The sequence below is a fragment of the Egretta garzetta genome, unplaced genomic scaffold, assembly GCF_000687185.1.
Source record: "Egretta garzetta isolate BGI_Z169 unplaced genomic scaffold, ASM68718v1 scaffold271, whole genome shotgun sequence".
Classification (NCBI taxonomy): Eukaryota; Metazoa; Chordata; class Aves; order Pelecaniformes; family Ardeidae; genus Egretta; species Egretta garzetta.
In genome coordinates this window covers 1,181,206-1,201,524 of record NW_009258669.1, presented here as the reverse complement: position 1 = coordinate 1,201,524, position 20,319 = coordinate 1,181,206, and the positions used below count along the sequence as shown (strand labels likewise).

The following is a 20,319-nucleotide window of genomic DNA, read 5'->3' as shown; positions in this document are numbered from 1 at the left end:
CCAAAACCAAAACTATAAGCTTGTCAGTTTTAAAGAATACACTTAACAGTGTTTTTTTTATGGGGGAAAAAAAAGAAACCAAGGGAACTAATGAAAAACATTATTTTGCAAAGCTATTTTTGCTGGGGCAAGCTGCATTTCATTATTTTCTCTGGAAACCATCAGTGACTTGGGCTCAGGAGAAGAAGCTTTACAAACCTTTATGTAACGTGATGTGTATTCTCAGTGATTTGTTTGCTTAATTGCTCAGTGCTATATGACTTTATTCCAACCTGTTCTCATAGCCTCAGTGTTAGTAACGTTGTAGCAGGTTTGTCCTGCTCAGCCTGCTTGCTTGCAGGCTGGCTAACATGAAGGCAATACTGAATTTTTTTTAGAATGAATGGAAGATGATCGTATGTTGCAGAAAATTGTGTTTTGGAGTAAAATATTAACCAGTCCTGTAGTTGCAAGGTACCAGTACTGTGGCATGTGAAAAAGAGGAAACTCAGTATGCAGTCTTGTATTTATTCTTCCTGCTGGATTTGATATAGCAATGGCAACTTAAAGAAAAAAAAAAAAGTAAGATTTCATTTGTTGTGTACAAATTCCTAGGCATGTAATGGTAAAGCTTGTGGTGCAGAGTCCCCGTCACCTCCTCATCACAGTTGTGAATATAGTCGGTATTCTGTGCCTTACAACAAATGAGCTAGAATTAAAGTATTTTACAAGAGAAGGGTATTTCATTGCCTATTTCAAAGTTGTTCAGTTAATAGGATTCTTAATTTGACTTAAAATAAGTATATGTTTATGTGTATCTCTGAATACAAAGTTCTCTTGAAAGAGTCCTAAGAATTGATGGGAGATTATTGACGTCTGCTAACAAAATAAATTTTAAGATTCCAACAACTGTATGAAACTGTGGCAAAGCATAAAGATGCATTAGAGGTTAAGATAAAAGCTCTGAAACAGATAACAGGTAACAAAAACTATTTATATATACTCAGATCTATATTCAACTACTCAATAGCTAGTTTTATTAGCCCTATAAAATTTTCTTGAACTCATCTGGAAATATAAATTATCTGGTCCTATCAGTTTAGGTTAAGTCTTACAGTTCTTCACTAGTGCATAAGGTCTAGAACTCATATAGAAACACTTCTGACATAACTGCTCCATTTATTCCCTACTAAAGAATGCATTGGTTTTAATTGATAAATTTTAGCAGGTGTTTTATATTTTCCAACTTTGTGGATAAATATAGAGTAATTATTCAATATTAACACTTGTAATTTAATGAGCACTAGTATTATTCTTTGAAGGAAGTAACCTCTAAGAAAATGAGAGGCAGCTTAATGAGGATAATACTTGCATAACTTCGTCAACTACAACTAATTTAGTAACGTTTATTTCCTTAACAGAGCTAGAAATTTGTGTAGACCTTCTCTTACATTCGTATTCTACTAAAATAACAACCTTAGCAGTGTACTGCTAACAGCATCTAGTTACTTCTTCAAAAACAGAGCCTTTCAAAATGCAGATGTACTTAATCACATTATTTCAAACTTCAGCACTGCTACTAATCCATATTTATATAACTGAATTTTTAAAAGATCAAAGTTTAAGAGGTGCTCAGCATTTGGAAAGCAAAATGCCTTACCTGACTCTAATATTATAATCAGGTGTCTAATTTGAGACACTAAAGCTAGAAAAATATGACTAATATTCTAAATAGCTGTTCACAGACAACTCCATTGTTACAGAGTGTATTTGGATTGCTCATTACTTTCTGAAGATATGCTTGAAAAATCTGAATATGCAATGTTAAGAATTCACATTGCATATGCCATATACCTTTCTAAAATACAGTATTTGATGTTAAGTATAGTACTGATGAAGCAGTAATGACATGCGAGGTAGGTAGACCTTATATTTGGTATGCCTGTGACAATTTTTTTTTCAGGATCTAGGTGAAATTACATTTGTATACTTGTTTCAAGCTGCACACACTTTTAAGATTTAGGCACTGATGCTGTTGGCAGATCAGAAAGGAGCTGTCAAAAGTCATGGAATCATTAAAACCATAAGGCCTATGTTACGTGTTCACATTTTGCATATGTTGTACAGCTTTTTAAGCAAGGTAGTGTTTCTCAACATAGGTGTTTCTCAAAGTTGGACACACAGCAGCATTTGTGATGTCAAACTCTGTCTTATGTTTGTAATTAATAGATGTCATCATGTGCATATACGTGTGACTACTGAAAAAAATCTGTTGTGCGAGGATCCTTAATTATGTTGTGCAGTCTGCCTTATAAAAAGGTATTTTCAGAAGCAGAAGTAATTTGGTGAACTTGATTGGTTGATTTTAAGTCTTTGGGTTGATTTTTTGTTGTTGTTGTTGTTGTTTTTAGATTTATGCAACACCAAACTTTTGACAATTCCAGGTTATAGGTTCATGCATTAAGGCTTTTAGAAACAATTTTCAAATCAGTGGGAGTTTTTCTTGATCTCTAACTACAATTTTCTAAAAGATATTATTCTTAGCACCCTGTAATGCATGCAGATGGTTTGTGGAATAGATGTATAAAGGTAGTGAAGAATGTAAATCTGTTTCCTAAGAAAGCTTACATCTGCCCACATGTCATCAGAAACTTGGACGGCTTTATCTCCTAAGAATGTATAGGCTTTATGGTCTTCAAAACATTTCTTTCTGAAGAAGATAGGGCCACTTCTTTAGCTGATAATTACAGAAAGAAAATTATGTTTTGTGGAATTAGTATTATCAGTCAGGACTAGGTCATCAGTTGGTGTTAATATTGCGCTTCTGACTTCAGCTATTTTTATATGACACTGGAGATCTGGCCGTTAGAAGATGCTAGGGGATAAGCTTAAGTAAAACGTTTACTGTACCAACAAAGAATTGCAGAACTAATAGAATACTAATAATATTTATATTAGGAATACAATAACATGTAAATGTTTTGAAGGACCTAGTTCCAACATCGCTTCTTAGGTTTCTTCACCTCAACAGAGCAGTTTGTTAAATTGTGAAAATACTGTTGTGTCAAGATACTTGTTTGGGACATACCAGCTACAGGCTAATTCACTGAGGATGTCATGGAGGTGATTTGTTTCAGTCAAATCATACTGGTCACTGAAATCACAATTGATTTCTGAATTGCATTTTGTCACCTTGCATCCAATGCTGCCCATGGAGAATGCTGCACCTGTGTGGTTATACATATGTGTGTATTTTTATAACTGAGGTAAATAACAATGGTGAGACCTTTTTCTCAAGCAAAAAAAAAGGAAAAAGCACAAAGCTACTGCAAAATTAAACAAGGTTTGAAAATGATACCTCAAGGAAAAATGGAAAGAGTAATACTTTTTTCCAAAAATTTCACTGCTAAATGAAATGAAAATACTAAATTTCAAAACATCCAATCAGCTGCATTGATAATATCAAAAAAGCAAAATATCAAAACATGGAGTAAAGTTCATTTGTAAATCATATTTAAATACTGTATTGTAAAAAATATGCAATGACCAAACTGTACAAATTATAACTTAATTGGCTGGCATGGCTTAGTTTAAGAGTGTGAGCTGTTGGTAACGTGATGACAAATGAATACTAATGAAAGGTAATAGGTGTTAGAAAGCATACTCTTATTCATAAGGGCTACTCTAGCTGTTGATGCATTTTAAGGCGTGGTGACATGGGTTTCAACTGTATGAAGAACTTTTTTTCCTCTCAGCATTATGTGCATGTAATGTTTTTAAGAAATTTGCCTAATGAGTGTTCAAGTTGGGTAAAATGCTACGTGTTATCACACCTATTATCACTGCTATTTTTTTCTCACATTAAATTGAAATGGGCTTGCATGTTCATTTTCAGTTTTCCCTTCATGCACACATTTTTCTGAGTTAATGTTTCATATTTATTTTCATTTTCCCATTAATTTCTTCCTCTTCAGGTGCAATCTAGCTCCTGTGGTGGAGTTTGCTGCCGATGTGGGAACTAAATCTGATTTTATTACCATGAACCCATCAGTTGTACAAAGAGCATTTGGAGGCTTTCGGAATGAGAGTGACAGAACAAAATTTGTGCATAGACTATCCATGCTGAATGACAGTGTCCTTTGGATCCCTGCTTTCATGGTCAAAGGCGGAGAGAAGCATGTGGAGTGGGTTAATGCATTAATCCTTAAGAATAAATTGAAAGTGCGAACCGCCTATCCATCACTGAGACTTATTCATGCTGTCAGAGGGTAAGTGTCTGGAAAAGACTGGTCTGTCCTTGGCACAATGAAGCTCAACTAGAATTCCTAGCAGGCAGAAAAAAGCTCAAGTAAAATGTTAAAAGGAGTATGATATTTCCATTATTATTGTAATGGATTGCATTTATGCTAAGTATGTTTGGTAATAAATATCCACTCATTTAGCCTGCAAACAATTGAAATGCATTAGCACAGTAACTTTTCAATTTCACTTTTATGTACAAAAACTTTTTATGATCATTATAGTGATAAATTAATGAAAAACTAGTCTGAATTCAAGAGATAACTGTAAGTCATCAAACCAGAGGACAATGTAAGTGCTACATGTCGTCTTTTGGGCAAGACTATGGAGATAAAAAATATAATTTAAATAGCATAGAGGGTAGGGTAACAGCCATGTAAATAATGAAGTCTGGCAGATCTGAAAATAATGAGCTCCTTCCTAAAACATCTAGGATTTTTTAGCAATCTTTCTCCTTTTGAATTTGGCCAGATGCTTGGGCAATTCAAAAACATTGATCAGAACCACTGAAACCATTAATATAACCAGTTGTTAAAAAAAATGCATCCATGCTTTGTGCAGAGACTTTTTTTTTTCACCCCCATAATTAAACAAGACTGTCAGATGGCTTCAATGTCTTTTGTCACTACAAGTAAAAGAGTATAGAGGGCTATGCATGAAAAGCATTGAAATGATGATGGTAGTGCAGTATCTGTTTGTGCAGTGAATTATGACAGTATGGTAATATTAGCTTGAGTTCTTTGAACTATGCTGTCTGTGGGGTTCTGGGAGATGCCCTAGAGTATTAGTATTGGCTTGTACAGCAGCTACTGACTAGGTGTCTGCTTAAAAAGTTGTTTCTGTTACAGCCACAGAGATAAGATCAGAGGGGATGTTTGAACTGTTACCCCAATCTAGTATATACGAAAGTATGAGAATACAGTTTACAAATATGTTGTTCTTCAGCATATTAGGACTTTTGGAATATGCTTTTCTCCTTATGCCATGTCTCAAATAGGTTAACTACTGTGTTCTTCATGTTGTATGCTTCTGGCACTGAAAAAAAAAAATCTATTCCCTTTGGAATTTGGAAATCGTTTGGAAATCTTTTATTTTTTTTTATGAGTTGCTCAGTTTCCATAGCTGTTTGGATAGTTCTTTTATTATACTTTACACTTTAACTATTTATGGGCCTTGATTGTGTTGAATTTTCAAGTATTCAAAATGCCTATAGCTCATGAATAGGTGTAGTGGTTTTTGCGTGTGTGTGTAAATCCAAATAAGTAAGATTACTTCCAGTTTTTAAACAGCTGTTCTCATCTCCATCTGCTAAAACTGAGCAAAATTATCAGAAGTGAATGGTAATTTGGAATGTGCAGACTTTCAGTTGGTCAACTTGAAGGTCCTTTAGGGAGCTTTGTCTTAAAAAACAGAATTAGCACCTACATTGTCTCTCTTACAGGAGGGCAACAAAAGCTCTGCCATCAGAATTGGTGTTGAAATTTTAGACTCTTCTGTCTATTCAGATTATAACTAGCAGTGTAAGTCTGCTGCCATTTAAAACAGTGTGTGTAACTTACTTAGTTTTAAGGAAAATCTTCATAATACTGTATTCTATCTATTGTGCTCATGTTTATTTCAAATTCAATGTAAACTGATGATTTATGAATCTCTGAAGAGATACTACCTGAAAGGAATTGCTATAAAACACTCACTGTTTTATGAATCTGCACTATTTTTGTGTATTTGTTTTGATATACTTGTTTGTATATTTGATGCTTTTGCAAGCTCTCTGCTTGCAAGTTTAAGTCTTTGTTAACCATGTTAACTGTGATGACCTAGTGGAGGCCTGTGGTGCTGCAAAACAGAAAGGGTAAAATAAACACAATGTGAAGATTGCTGTTAGCTGAATGAGAAGCAAAAACAGGAAATCTGCCCACAAAACCTGCATGTTAAAACACACACACACCTAATCTCCTTCATAGGGCGCCTGAGCATATGTGCAAGACTGCGAGAATGCAAGGCTTATGCAACGGGTTACAGCCTCTTAAGCCATAAGAGGGAGATGGAGTTTGATTTATTGATAAAAGCACGATAAGGAAGGCTGAACTGCAAGAAGTGGTTTTTGTAGACTGTCTTACTTTACACAAGGAAACTACTTGCACCTGCAGCCTTTGTTTTGCAGACTGTAAGCATTCTTAAATAGTGTATCTTTGTGTTCAAATGTAGCTCAATGATTTTCATTAAAGGCCACAAAAGTGTAGAGCAGACACATGGGAATGTAGCATTTTCAATCACTGTCCAGTATTTAATACCTGTAACATCTCCAAACTCCTCTTAACCTCCACACATGTAAGTATTTACTTCTTTTGTTTCTGGTTTCTTGCCTTGATAGTTCCAAAGCATTCTGGCTTTACTCTTTATTTGAGTGTGCATATATTGCATTAAATAGTAATTTATATGAAGGTAATTAGGGCCATTTTAAATTAGACTTCAATGATAAGAGAATGAGTCAAGAGTCAGTGTGGGTCTTACATTGCTTTTATATCTTGAAGCCCTCCCAAATTTATAATGACTTAAACACAGTGAGGTCTTTGTTAGACTGTGCCAAAGACTTAATACCGGGAGGGTCTATTGAAGAACTGTTCTTCAACCTGAAAGCATATTCTTACAGAGACAAATAAAATATGCAATTTTATGATTAATAAGCTAAAAGAGTCCATTAAGCTGTTTCAGAAGACTTATGCACGCATAATTGACCTATACCAGACCTATACCACAGATACACCTGTGGATGTGGTATACCACAGGGCTATGCCATATCCATATCTTTCAGCTGGTTGAAATGAGGCTTTTATTGGAAACTTTGATGTAATATATTTCAACTATAGGTCTTCATAATCTAAAACTATAAAACACTGATAAAGGCCTGAAAACGGTCTAAAAAGAGAAGATGGCTAACCCAGAAAGTTACAATTATAAAGTCTTCCCTTTTTTGGAAGAACAAATAAATTCCTAGTGTAAATTTAAATTGATATCAAGAGTTCTTTGATTTAATGTACCTAAAGTTTTATTTAAAGTATGGAAATGCAGTGTATTGTGGGCTAAATAATTTAGTAACTAATCATCAATAAAGTAAAGTTCATAATTCCAACCTGACAAATTAAGTACTAATAGAGACATTTAATGCTGAAGGATGCAGGCTGATGGGCACGAGGTTTGGAAATTATTGTCTCTATTACTTTTTGTGTGTATCACACTGCCAAATTGTTCAGGAAAATCAGGTTTTTCATTCATCAGTCTTTATAAGGCACAGGCAGTTTCTGAAGACAGAACTTTAGACTTCTGTTCTGATCTAGTGATGCCAAATTCTGTATTTTTTTTCTGTATTTTTATCTACTGTTTTACTTAATAACAGGCCAGTTTTCTGCAATCACGTACACCACTGAAATTCTCCTATTCTTCCTTCTTTTTTAATGAAAGAAACTTTGAGCAGCACATAGTATTTGGGAGTTGCTCTTGATCAGACAGTAGAATAATGACTGCATTCAGAGATAATTTTCAAAAACTTTCATTTTTTCCTGTCCATTTGTGCACTTTTTGGGTCATAAAAAAGGTAATGTGGTGTTTGAAAAAGAAATTGCTTTTTTGTTTCATGCCTTATTAAACTTCTGTGAGTGATGGCCGCTCCTCTAAAATCTGAGGAATTCGAAGTTTTCAGAATTGATTATGTAAATTCTAAGTCCAACATGGTAACTACTTTTTTAATCAGTAGCATGTCTTAAATGGCTGTTGGATTCAGATTTTTTAGTTCAGTAGATTTAGATCAAGTGATAATTTATTTTCTCTGCTTTTGTATTTCTTAAATCAACGAGTTTGTATTTGAAGTTAGAATATTGGATTTGGAAAGTGATTTGGGGGAAGTTCCATGATTTTTTCACAAAGTGTTTCTCAAAGCTGTTTTATGGAACTTTAAATGTAATTGTGCACACAATATTGACAAAATAATTGAGGTAATCAATGTGTAACAGAGTTCAAGATGGAACTAGAATCCATAAATGAGGAGCTTAACTGATTAAAAGGATTTATTTGCTCTCTAACACCACTGCTGGGAAGGTTAATTATAAAGTAATTATAATGAGCAAACCACACAACTTTTTTTTGTTTTTAATTTAACAACAAATTTCAGAAACTTTGATTTACTAATATGCCTGAGATTTAATGCTGAATTCTTTGACTAGGATTTTCCGAGTGAGATGATGCTCTTTTGAGGTGTGGACAGTGTCTATTTAGAGTCTGCTCCCAGTAGCAGAGCTCTAATGGAATCTGCATTAAACAGTAGAGAAACAGGAACTGAGCCTGCTGGCATTAGAGTCCAGATCTTGTTTACTTCAATGGTGGCAGACAACCAAACCTGGAAGTAGGATCAGCAGACGCTTTCTGCTATGGATCCTGCCTTGCGGTTCCCTAGAGGGAGTTAGAGAGGGCTCCTGAGACTAAGAATGTTGTTGGTACATTAGGTGAAGGCCGGAGTTAACTTCCAGAGCCTTGCACAGCTGCTCTTCTCCTGCTTCTGCTGGCAAATATCTGAAGACATCTGTTGAAAAGGCTGAACAACACCACCCCTACCACCCTGCCAAGCAATACAGTAGGTTTCTGAGAAGTTTTTTCTCATGTTTCCTCTCCCAACTCCACAATACAAAGTTCTCACACTCATCGTCATATGTAAGAATGTTTTCTTGGCTTTTTTTCCTACTGGAGCCATCCCATGAACTATTAGTCACTCAGCAGCAATATTGCTGAAATTGCTTCATGTAAGATTCCTTTCTGTCTTTTGGGTATGGAACAATCGCGTGGACATCCTGTGGGATTTGCCTGTGCTTAACTTATTTCCTTCTTTCTGCCTGTGAAAGAGCAGTATTAGAGTTGATCCTGCATTAAACATGGCAGCATTCCCACTCAAATCTCTGTTTTGCCTGAGTAAAGAGTATGCTGTGCCTATTTATGGCCACTCTTCAGTTCAGTCTTTTCCTTTATTAGTGAAAGCAAACAGCTGCTGTTTGAATGTAGTGACCTTTTACACAACTTCACTATGGCTCCAGAGTCTTTTGCTGTGGGAATTACAGAAAAAATACTTTGAGAAACTCAAACATGCAGAAATCAAATAGTTCTCCAGCAGCTCTGTGCTAATAAAGAAACAATTGCTGGGAGCAATCTATATTGTAAACACTAATGTTTCTTTTCTTACTGCTAACAGACTTTACATTTTTTCCTCTACTCATAAAACATATTTCTTAAGACATTTTCGAGTACATGGATGAATGAATAATAACTGCAGAAAACAAAAGATTAAAAAAAAGCCATTAAGCTAAAAATACAACACTATACTTTATATAAAATGACAGTGTCTTTTGCATCATGTCATATAAATATTCAAAATATTAGGAAAAAAAATCACATTTCCTTTTCAGTACAGTACAATTCCTTTTTTTCATATATGTGGATCTTAGTTCTATATTACAATACACTTGTGCCCTTGCATAATGCATCAGTAGAGCTGGCTTTGATAAGTTATACAAACAAATAGGATGCCAGTTGTCTAATAGGAGAGCAGAAGGTGATGCTCCCGTTCCTGAAGTGGAGACACTCCGGTGTTGATCTTTCAGCCTAGTGGCTAAATGCCAGGACTGCAGGGCCCGTGCACCCTGTGAGGGTGCCTCCTTATCCGGTTCAGAGTTTCTCAGGGTGAGCTTTTATTTCCTTTGCATGAGCTTTCCTATTTTATTGTGTTTCGGGAAAATTTAGCAAGGTCAAGAGGTATGTTGCTTTTTGAGAGAAAGGAGAGCTTTTTCAGTGGGGGCAAACACAGTAGAGGAGACACAAGGGCGAAATGATGTGCTCTAAACTGTCTGTTCTTTATATTTTTCATTGTCTGTTCCATATGGCAAAGCAGGCCATGAAAAGCCCAGTCATGACTGTGGGGAAAGAACCATTATTCTGATTTTGAAGGCATTTTTGATAATAAAATTCTGTGAGGGTTTTTTTTTTGGGGGGGGGGGGCGGTGTTTTGTTTTGGTTTTTTATTATTATCGGCAACTTACATACTTAAGACTTGTTAAATTCAACCTTGGAAGACTAAGTTTTACTAGAGGAGAGCAACAGAATTGGTCATATGAAAAATAGTAACGAAATTGGCTATTTTCAAGTTTTGCTGCTTAGTTTATCTAGCATGAGCAACAGCACGGTACCTAATGCTAATGGCGTAGCAGCTAAGCAGGAAATAACACATAGTTTATTCATACAGTGTATTTGCACATTTCTATTTATTTAAAAAACTATTTTGCTACGTATTATTATTTTTTTCAGTTTTAGGTGGTTTTTTATTTTCTTCTCACTTGCATAAAATCCGGTCCTTTCTGTGTTTCTGAAAACCATAAAATTGTGCAAAATTAATTAACTATCATTTGGCCATATCGTACTACTGTAACAAAAATTATAGCTATGCAGCTGAGAAGCAAACCTGAAAGTTTTTATAGTCTGTCTTCAAGGAGCAAAGTACAGAGGGGACTGAAGTCCATAGAGTCATGTTGAGCAGATATTAATAGGATGGGGAATAGCTTCCCTCTTTTTTTTTTTTCTTTTTTTTTTTTGACATGTGATGTGAGCTCTCCGGTTTTTTTGTATGATACATGTGTGCATGACGAAGTTCTGCCAGGTTTTCTTCTTTTTTTAAAGTGATGTTTCTAAGGTAAAAATTGTAATGATAACAATTCTGTTGCTTTTTTTTATTTATTGTAATGCCTACCAAGAGTTTTCAAAGATGTGTACATTTGGCTTTGATCTTACTGAACTTCTGTGATGAGGAGCAGTTGTACTGAGCATCCAGCCAGTAACATTTCTTCAAATGCTTAGTTAATTACTGAGGTAATGTGGGAATAAGCAAACATAGCTATCGCTTCATACGCTATCGGGCAAAAAGCTGGGAAGGGACACAGGCAGGACAGCTGACCTGCACTGACCAAAGGGAAATGTCATACCATATAGTGTCATGCTCAGCAAGCAATAAAATTCCGGTAGCAGAAGAAGCAAGGGGGTTGTCTTCCAAAGTGGTCGTTGCTGAGAGACGAGGTGGGCCTCGGTCTTCTTGTGGGTGGTGGTGAGCGATTGCCTTTTTTCCCCCTCTTTCATTCTCACTGTAAGGTGTATTTATCTTGATCTATGAGTTTTCTTGCTTTTGCTCTTCCTGATTTCTCCCTCGTCCCACCAAGGAGGGAGCAGGGAGCAAGAGACCAGCTGTGTGGGTGCTTGGCTGCTGGCCAGGGTCAACCCATCACATGAGGGAAGGAATTTCTGTATTTGCTATATCAGCCAAGTATGGGCTTTTCGGAGAGTAGTGGAAGTGTCCTGGTTTCAGCTGGGATAGAGTTGATTTTCTTCCTAGTAGCTGGTATAGTGCTGTGTTTTGGATTTAGTGTGAGAAGAATGTTTCTAAACCACTGATGTTGTAGTTGTTGCTGAGCAATGCTTACGCCAGTCAGGGACTTCTCAGCTCTGCCAGGGGCACAAGAAGCTGGGAGGGGGCACAGCCAGAACAGCTGACCCAAACTGGCCAAAGGGCTATTCCAGACCATATGACGTCCTGCTCAGTATATAAGCTGGGGGAGGAAGGAGGAAGGGGGGGACGTTTGGAGTGATGTTGTCTGTCTTCCCAAGTAACCGTTACGTGAGGTGGAGCCCTGCTGTCCTGGAGATGGCTGAGTACCTGCCTACCTGTGGAAAGCAGTGAATGAATTCCTTGCATAGGTGGCTTTTGCTTTACTTGTTAAGCTGTCTTTATCCCAGCCCATGAGCTTTCTCACTTTTACTCTTCTGAGTCTCTCCCCCATCGCACTGTGGGGGGAGTGAGCGAGCGGCTGTGTGGTGCTGAGTTGCCAGCCAGGGTTAAACTATGACAGTAAGCCTTCCAGCTTGTTCCACTTTGCATCAAAGAATGAAGAGACTGAATTAGAAAGTGAGAAAAAGGGTGAGCATTGCTGTATTTCAGACACTTGGGAGGTAAAGAGGCCACATGGTTATGCCAGCTCAATCATGCATGGTAGCTTTTTAAGCATAGAATGTGTTTTGAAAGAAAATAAATGATTGATCAGGTGATGGGTCTGGATTCTGCTTCTTTGGTGTCAGAAGGTGCACCGTAGTTGAGTTAGATGCTGCTAGGTGCTTGTGTTTTGGATGGAATGAGATGTAAATCTCTAACCAGTCCTCATTTCCTTCCCAGCCTGGACTGAAGTCTCTACCCTGCTGTGCATGCTGTCTTATACATCCTCTTTCAGAGGATATTCCTGTGAATCCTGTTCTTAGGTGTTCTGCTGTCCTTATGCTCATGTGTAGACATAAGGACATGTCTATACATGTATGGGAGATGAACATTGTGTATGGATTCACATTGTAAGTTTAATAGGATAAAGTTGCTGTACTGAAGGCTTTTTTTGAATTTGTCCTTCAGTCTTCAACAAGTGAATTAATGGGCCAGAGGAAAAACTAAGAAAATAACCACTACTTCTAAAATATAAAAAAATCATTACTTTTATTCCTATCTTTTTTTAAAAAAAAGTATTTTTGTATTGAAATAACAGCTGCTATGCCTCATGAGCACTGTGGAGACAACTTAATACCTTTTCTGTATTTAGTGGGAACAAGGGTCGTCATTTGCATTTTTGAAACATATATTTAATGAAGTAGTCAAAGAAAAATTACTTAGAGAAAGTTACTGCAAGACCTTGCCTTTCATTTTAAACTTATTTGTAATTTATTGGCTAGCAGTGTGATACAGGGGAATTTCCAACCAGAATGAGTAATCATTTCCTCTTAGAACTTGCAAACAAAGAAGACCTGTGAAAGGATCTGGGATAAGACTGTACCAAGAGCAAGTGCAACTGCTGGTTTCAGAACATTTCGGAGGCTCACGAGGGTTTTTTTTTATTTTTATTTTTTTCTATTTCAGTATAAATGTGGGCACACTCACCAGAAGTGTTGGCAGAGAGGAAGTAGTGGGTGTATTAGAGTCATACTGAAACCAACAGGTGGCACAGTTTATGCTTATATCAAAATCTTTAGCTTCAGATTAAACATAACATACAGGAGGGCTAAGAGGGCAGTATCCTCCTCTTTGTTCCAGACTGCTCCTACAATACAAAGTCCATCTGTGGGCTTTGCATACTGAAAGGTTCATGTTTGGCATGAACTTTCCAGATGAGGCTTTTCTCACCTGTAGTCTGTAAGGCACAGAGTATAGGAGAAGGTGCAAGAGAGACAGTAGACTGCAGAACGTAGCTTTCAGTGACAAGAAGCTTGCAGAAAATAATCTCGGTGTTTCTTTTTATCCTTCGTTTTAAAATCACGAAAGCAAAACCTTGAGGGTTGATACAGACAACATCAAGGAGGGAACCCCTCCCTCAGCGCTGCAGTGAGTACTCTGTGAGGTACATACGCCTGCACCAGATGAGAAGCTGCACAGCATAGCTGTGGGGCTCTGCTGCGGAGACTGTGTACCAAGGGGATGGTGCAGTGTGGCTGGCTGTAGGGGATTGATGTAAGCTAGCACTAGAAACAACACACAGGGCTTGACCTGTAGACAACTGATGGAAATTGGGATTTCTGCTCCCTGCAAGGGATTTGTCATGCATTTTCATAGAGGAGTCAATTTGCTGTAGTTTGTGGGTTTCTCAGAGTCCCCAGGGACATTTCACAGTGGGAGCATATCCATAGAGATGATGCTGGCTGGCTGTGGAGTCAATTAGAAGATGAACCAAATGAATTCTGGCGAGGGAGAAGGCCAGGTTTGAAAGGATACGGATAGAGGAAGATTTGGCTGATGCATTTGGAAATCTCAACTCTGATGTTGTTAGTAGCGAACATCTGTCCTTTTCCTACTGAATCCATTTAGAGAGCAGTAGGCTTCTCACTGACAAGGGTAATGCATAAAGGCTGTTGTGGAGTGCAAAATTTGGCTGAGATCTCCTGGGTTTAACTCATGAAATTGCTAAGCCATTGTTGCTATGTTGGTACAACGATCATCCTATGAAACAGAGGTGAAAGAGAAGAGGAAATTTGTCTTTTTGTTTTCAATTTCTATAAACTTGTTTGTAATATGCAAAGCAAGTTCCGGGCATGACTTATCTGGGAAATGTGCCAATGTGTAAACACACTTCATTTCTATAACATCGATGACTTGAAGTTGAGTAGCTTGAATTCAGGCTGAAGATCTCACTTCAAATTACTGTTAATTACATGGCTGATGGTAACTTAGTAAAGCCACTGGCAGTATACCATGACTTTTAGCGTAATAGTAAATAAGTAAGAGTAAGACAGTTCAGTTGTTGCTTAAAGGCTTTAATCAAGGAAGCAACAGGTTTTTCCTTTCCATTTAAAAGCGGTTTTTTAAAAGGCATTTACACAGTCTTTTTTCTTTTTTTTTTTATCTTTCTTTTTTATTGTAATCTTACAGTTTAGTGAACTAGCTGATTTATTTCAGGGTTGTCATAATTCCTTTTTTTCTTTATCTGATTTATAACAGCAGTAATAATAGACACCTACCTGCTGGATGCCTCTACTGATAAATTTTAAAGTGCAAGAAACCCACAGAAAGATCATAAAACAAGTTATACAATAGAGAGGACACATCTCAATTTTTTGGGCAAATGCTACAAAGTCTTTTGTCATATTTCTCTATACTCCTTTCTGAAATATGTAGTAGAAAAGAGAAACTGATGCGGAAGGCTGTCGTATCAGCAAATCTTGGAGGAAGGCAAGCTAAAGACAGGAAATCTTTCTGGAGGAAAAACATCCATTAATCTCCTTTCTTGAAAACCACAGGAATTTCTGTTGGGAAGTTATTGCTTGTAAAATCAGTAGTGGATTCTGCAGCCTTTCACATAGATATCATGTATTTGTTTCTGACCAAGTGTAGCAGTGACCAAAAACAGTTTGTTCTTGGTCTATTGCATGTCCTTGTGAAACCAGTTGGTGGCCTTGGCAGAACTCCAATAACATCTCATTGCTGCTAATTGGCATTTTGGTTGGCATTGTTTGCAGTGAAGCTAGAGCTTAACTGGATGTGAAAAGTGAGCAACAGTTGTTCTTTAAAGGTGCTGGTCCTTTGGTGTGGCAGTGTGCGGACTCCAGTGCATTGTTTAACTGTGCTTTTCGTATTTACTAGACTGTGTAAGGCAATCTCAAACTTTTGAGCTCTGCAAGTTGTGATGCAGCAAATTGTTTCTGTTCAATCACATTCTTCAACACATGCTTGCACATGCTTCAGTGAATGCTTTTTAACTCTTTAAAGGTTTTGTGGAATCTTGATCCTAAAGAGTAACTTCTGCCTCCTTATTTTACTGAAGTAGTTTACTTTTATTTGCGTGAAGCCTGGCTCTTCTGGTTGGCTAATTCAGTGACAGCTGTGTGATTTATTATGGTAAAATCAGTAACTTTAATATCTGACTAATCTGCTTGGGTTCATTGCATTGATGAAATTTAAGGGCTTGTAAGGGATTTTTTTATATAACAGTCTCTAAAAAGGAGACTTCAGACTCTACTGATTAAATCAAAAGGGGTCAGATTTTCTTCTGTATAATTGAAGTTAGTCTGACAAGTAACATATCATTAAACATGTTGTTTTAATGTATATAACTGGAACTGATGTTAGACATTATTGACTTCAGCCTTCAAGGGGAGTTGGGCACAAGCTCAAAGCAGTTTTAACCTGTTTATCAGTCCAATGAGCAAAGAGCATACTGAACATATTAAGTTCACAGTCTACATTTTTCAACATCAGTTTCAATATCAGTGCCATTAATGAAATGCTCCATGGTACAGAGCATAGTCCTCATCCTGGGACCATTTTTATAAATTTCCCTCTTTTGCAGGGACACAGAATATAGTATTCCACAGCAGGAAGAAGAATGTCTCATAGTTGTGTCTTTTTATCTTTTTTAAGGTAGATTTAACAGTTGATATAAAGTGTTAGAAAATGGTCTCTCAAGAATACAGACCTGTGGAATAGATGTTCTGGGGAACACTTAAATTATTCCAGGGTTTTCTGAAGTGACAAAGACAGAATTTAATAATTCGAGTAGGTTCTTTCATTATTGTGTTCCTAACTCCTTAATATACATAGTGGACACATTGTTTTATTCTTATTTCTCATATTTGACAGCATTTACATTGTTTTGAAAAGAGAGAAGATTAGTTAGTTGGGATTTTTTCTGTTACAGAAATATTTACTGGGCATTAGTGTAAGAACAGATATTCACATCAGTAGGAAAGACTAGATCAAATGGTGAAAGCTAGAATTAGTGTAAGTTATTAACTTCAGTTACACCACTATAACATTCTGTTGCAATTTTCATATGCTAAAAATGCTAACCAATTTTAAGTTTTAGTAATGCTTTCATAAAATATTAAGAATTCCATGGGTTTTTGAAATATGTATTTTATAAATTTAAACCTAAGTTAGCTGTGAGTTTCAAAGCACTTAGCAATGTCCACCAGTCAGTCTGCTGCACATTACAATTATTATAACTTCACAGTAAGTCTACATTGTTCATTTTCCCTTACTAGCCTTTAGCTGAATTGTCATCTTTGTTCAAACAAAAGATTTTTCCGTGTTCTTAATTTGACATGGTTCCCTCAAAGAAGCGTTGGCTGCGTGGTTCAAGAGTCTTATCCAATCAGTCCCACTCTTGTATTGTTAGAAACCAAATTCCTTTTGCACTCCATTTCTCCATGTTTGACACGGGAGATAGCATTGCACGTGGTCATTTTTAATGAACATTTTGTCATGCCCTCACCATTCCTCAGAAAAAGTCAATACCCCAAGGCACAGTTTGACAAAGCATGTAAGTTCAAGATTAACATGAACATGTGGTTATGTTTTATTATATATTATTTCAATGACATGGTTATGTATATTTCAGTTGAAACTAAAATTCAGAAGTGCTTAAATCCTCTCGTAGCTGAAATATGATCTGTGTAATTGCCATCATCTAATAGATATCTACTAGTCATGCAATAGGAAAATTAGCATTTTGAATTTATGAGAGGATTTGTCATTATTGTGCAGGACATGAGTCAAATTAATTTCTTGGCTGCAGTATCTTTACTGACCCAAGCCATTATCACAGTTTCCTGCCAAGGAACTGCTTCAATATCCTTTCTGAGGCTTGAATAGCTGTTCGGAAACATAGAATAAAGGCTCTTTCAGGAAGGGAATATGGCTGGTGGAAAGCAGGCTGCTGCTTTATCACTGCCCAATCTCTGCCTGTTAGAATTGCCCCTGTGGGCCAGGTGAAATCGGGCGTGCTCTTGGATTCTGATTTCTCAGTTTTAGCACCAGCAGTAGGAGAGGTCTCAGTGTGAGCTTGTGTCTTTGCCCTTTAGCTGGAGGCTGACCTCTGGTATCAACCCTGCTGATGCCACAGACCAAACTTCTGCCTAGGAGCTAGCCTGCCATCACAGTTCATCTGGAGCAACCCACAGTGAAATGTGCCAGCAGCAGAAAGCAGCGGTGCTGTCTCTTGTGCCACCTCAGAATGGGAAGGGAGCCCCAGAAGATGTGTGGAGACAAAAGGAAGGTTTTACAGCAGTGGTTACCACTCAGGGCAGAACTTTTTCCTTCATTGGGGAATGGAGCTCTGCTTCAAAAACAGACACAGCGTGATTGTGAGTCAAAATATAAGCTTAGGCTATAAGTGTCCTAACTCCCTGAAAATTTCAGTGAGGTAAAATACCTGTCTTATATGACTACGTTGTCATTTTGCTATACCTGTCTTTCATGATTATGTTGTCATTTTGCTATTAGGAAATACTGTTTTTTCCACACGTGACACGTTTTCTTTTGCCTGTCACTTTACCATACTTTCACTCACTGTTTTGCCTAATTTCCCTCACATCTGCATGTGTTTCAGTGTGTGAAAGCATTTGGTAGGTAGTCTTATTTTACTGAACAGAAAATTCGTTTTGAAGGCAAAGGTAATTCTTTCTCTAAAACCAATAAAATACTCTTGTGCCATCTCCAATCTGATGATGATTTTTCTGTTCTTCCCATTCATATCTCAGCGTCATCACTTCTTTTTAATCCAAACTAATGCCAATACCCTTCTTGAAGAAGGAAATAAATCATATTTACAATATATATGAGAGGAAAGAAAGCAATCGACTCCCTCTAAAACATACTTACATTTCTAGTCCCATTTACTTAAAATCCAGTTGCTTTATTTTGCTTACTTTGATAACTGTTTCATTAGGAGTGGGCCCAGTGTGCTTCCCAGAGTGGAAATCCAACACTGCTTTTCCTGCCGAAGTGTCTTGTTTGCACTGTCAGTATGCTTAACTTTTGTAAGCATTGTTTTCTTGTGTTGAACTGATGAGTGGGGGAATGGAGACTTAGTGGTGCTCCAGTCTTTACTCTCTAAAGATTTGTATAGAAGTCTGATTTGGTTAACAGTTACAATGAGTTTAAAGGTGTTGACATATTCCTTAACATGTTAATGACAAAGGAAAACTGCTCTGCTCAGCAGTCTTTAAAGTCACTGGTCTGAAGACATGTGTTCATCTGGAATAGCAGAGACATGCTCTAATTGAAGCACATTAGCACAACTCTGTAGGCAAAGCAGCACAGTGCCTTTCTGCCATTATGCTTGGCATATTCACTGGACATGCCTGATCTAGTTAGCGGTGTCCCTGCTCCTGCAGGGGGGTTGGACTGCATGACCTCTAGGGGTCCCTTCCAACCCAAAACATTCTATGATTCTACGATTAGCATTAACTCAAATTCTCTGAATGTATTGCTGTCTCCAATCATGAGTGGCAGAGGACTATTGCTGTTATCACTAGCTATTATGTAGGTCTGTAAGACTGTATGATAGAAGGTCCTTCCTGTCTTGCTCAGAAAAGCTTTGCTGGGTGTTTGTGCCTTCCCCCTTAGTTATAAAAGGCAGACAGGCAGTGAAAGCTTGGACTTTCACACAAACCTGCAGAGCATAAAAAGGATTGAGGTGAACTGTCTTCTAGCTTATACACAGACTAGTTGTTTATGAAGTTCCAACGAGTTATTTCTCTCCAGTTGTGTTGTAGGAAATTGGGAAATACTTGTATAACAGAGGGTATAGTGTTAATGAAAAGGTGTGATGAAGAAAGATTCCTGTTAGATTATGTGGATGAAACCCAAGCCCTAATGAAACAACCCAATTTACTTATGAACTTCTATATAATTGAGATTACACCTTTTGCTCTAACCTGGCCTTTATAGGGCTAGCATTTGGAGCAGGAAGAAAGTGGAGAAGAAAGAAGGTTGCTAAATTAGTATATTGACAAGTCACTGAAAAGTTTTGAATGGGAACATCCATCTGTGCTTTGTAGCTGTACATGTAGGAAAATAGTTTCTGTGAATTCATGCAGAAAGAATAAAACAAAGGAAAAAGGCGGACTATCAGCTTATGGCAAATAGTTGCAGGGGTTTCATATTCAACTTGTCAGTTCCATGTTCTTTCCTAGTTAATCAAATGCTTTTTCTTTTGTGCTCTTTTCTCATCATTGCTACTGTACCTTGCTACAGACATTTGTTCTGTACTAGCTTAGATTTGACTGTTTATGAATCATCTAAACACATCTCCCATCTTCCATTTGAAATCCTCATAAATTCGTATACGTGCTTTTTGATCACAATTTTTACACCTAAGGATCACTCTCTTCAAGTGTTCTCCATAATTTTGTAAGGTTTTATCTTAGCCCTTAATATTTCCATGTGTTTAAACAGTTCCATGGCACAAGAGTGAAGTAGATGAAAAAATGGTCATCTTAACTATTGGAAGTGTAAGGGGGGAAAAAAAACATTAATGCCAGCAGCTTTTAACCAATGTATAATAAAAAATAATTTACTTGATGCAGGTTTTATATATATTCATCAAAAACAGTTTCATTTGACCTTACAGACCAACACATGGACTTTTATCTTGTAAGTGTGCAGGTAGTTCATTCATTTATAATGTAGTTTATGGCCACAAATTG

The 20,319-nt window shown here is 37.0% G+C and overlaps 1 protein-coding gene across 2 annotated transcripts in view; it reads left to right on the top strand.

The window, feature by feature from the left end:
* The window catches only part of ST8SIA4 (ST8 alpha-N-acetyl-neuraminide alpha-2,8-sialyltransferase 4), a 61,413-nt gene that overhangs the window by 25,838 nt on the left and 15,256 nt on the right, over nucleotides 1-20,319 (top strand). For both annotated transcript variants that reach the window (XM_009648663.2, XM_035888481.1), the window contains exon 4: nucleotides 3,954-4,247. In XM_009648663.2, the coding sequence (XP_009646958.1) occupies nucleotides 3,954-4,247 (294 nt within the window). The remainder of the gene's footprint in view (nucleotides 1-3,953; nucleotides 4,248-20,319) is intronic.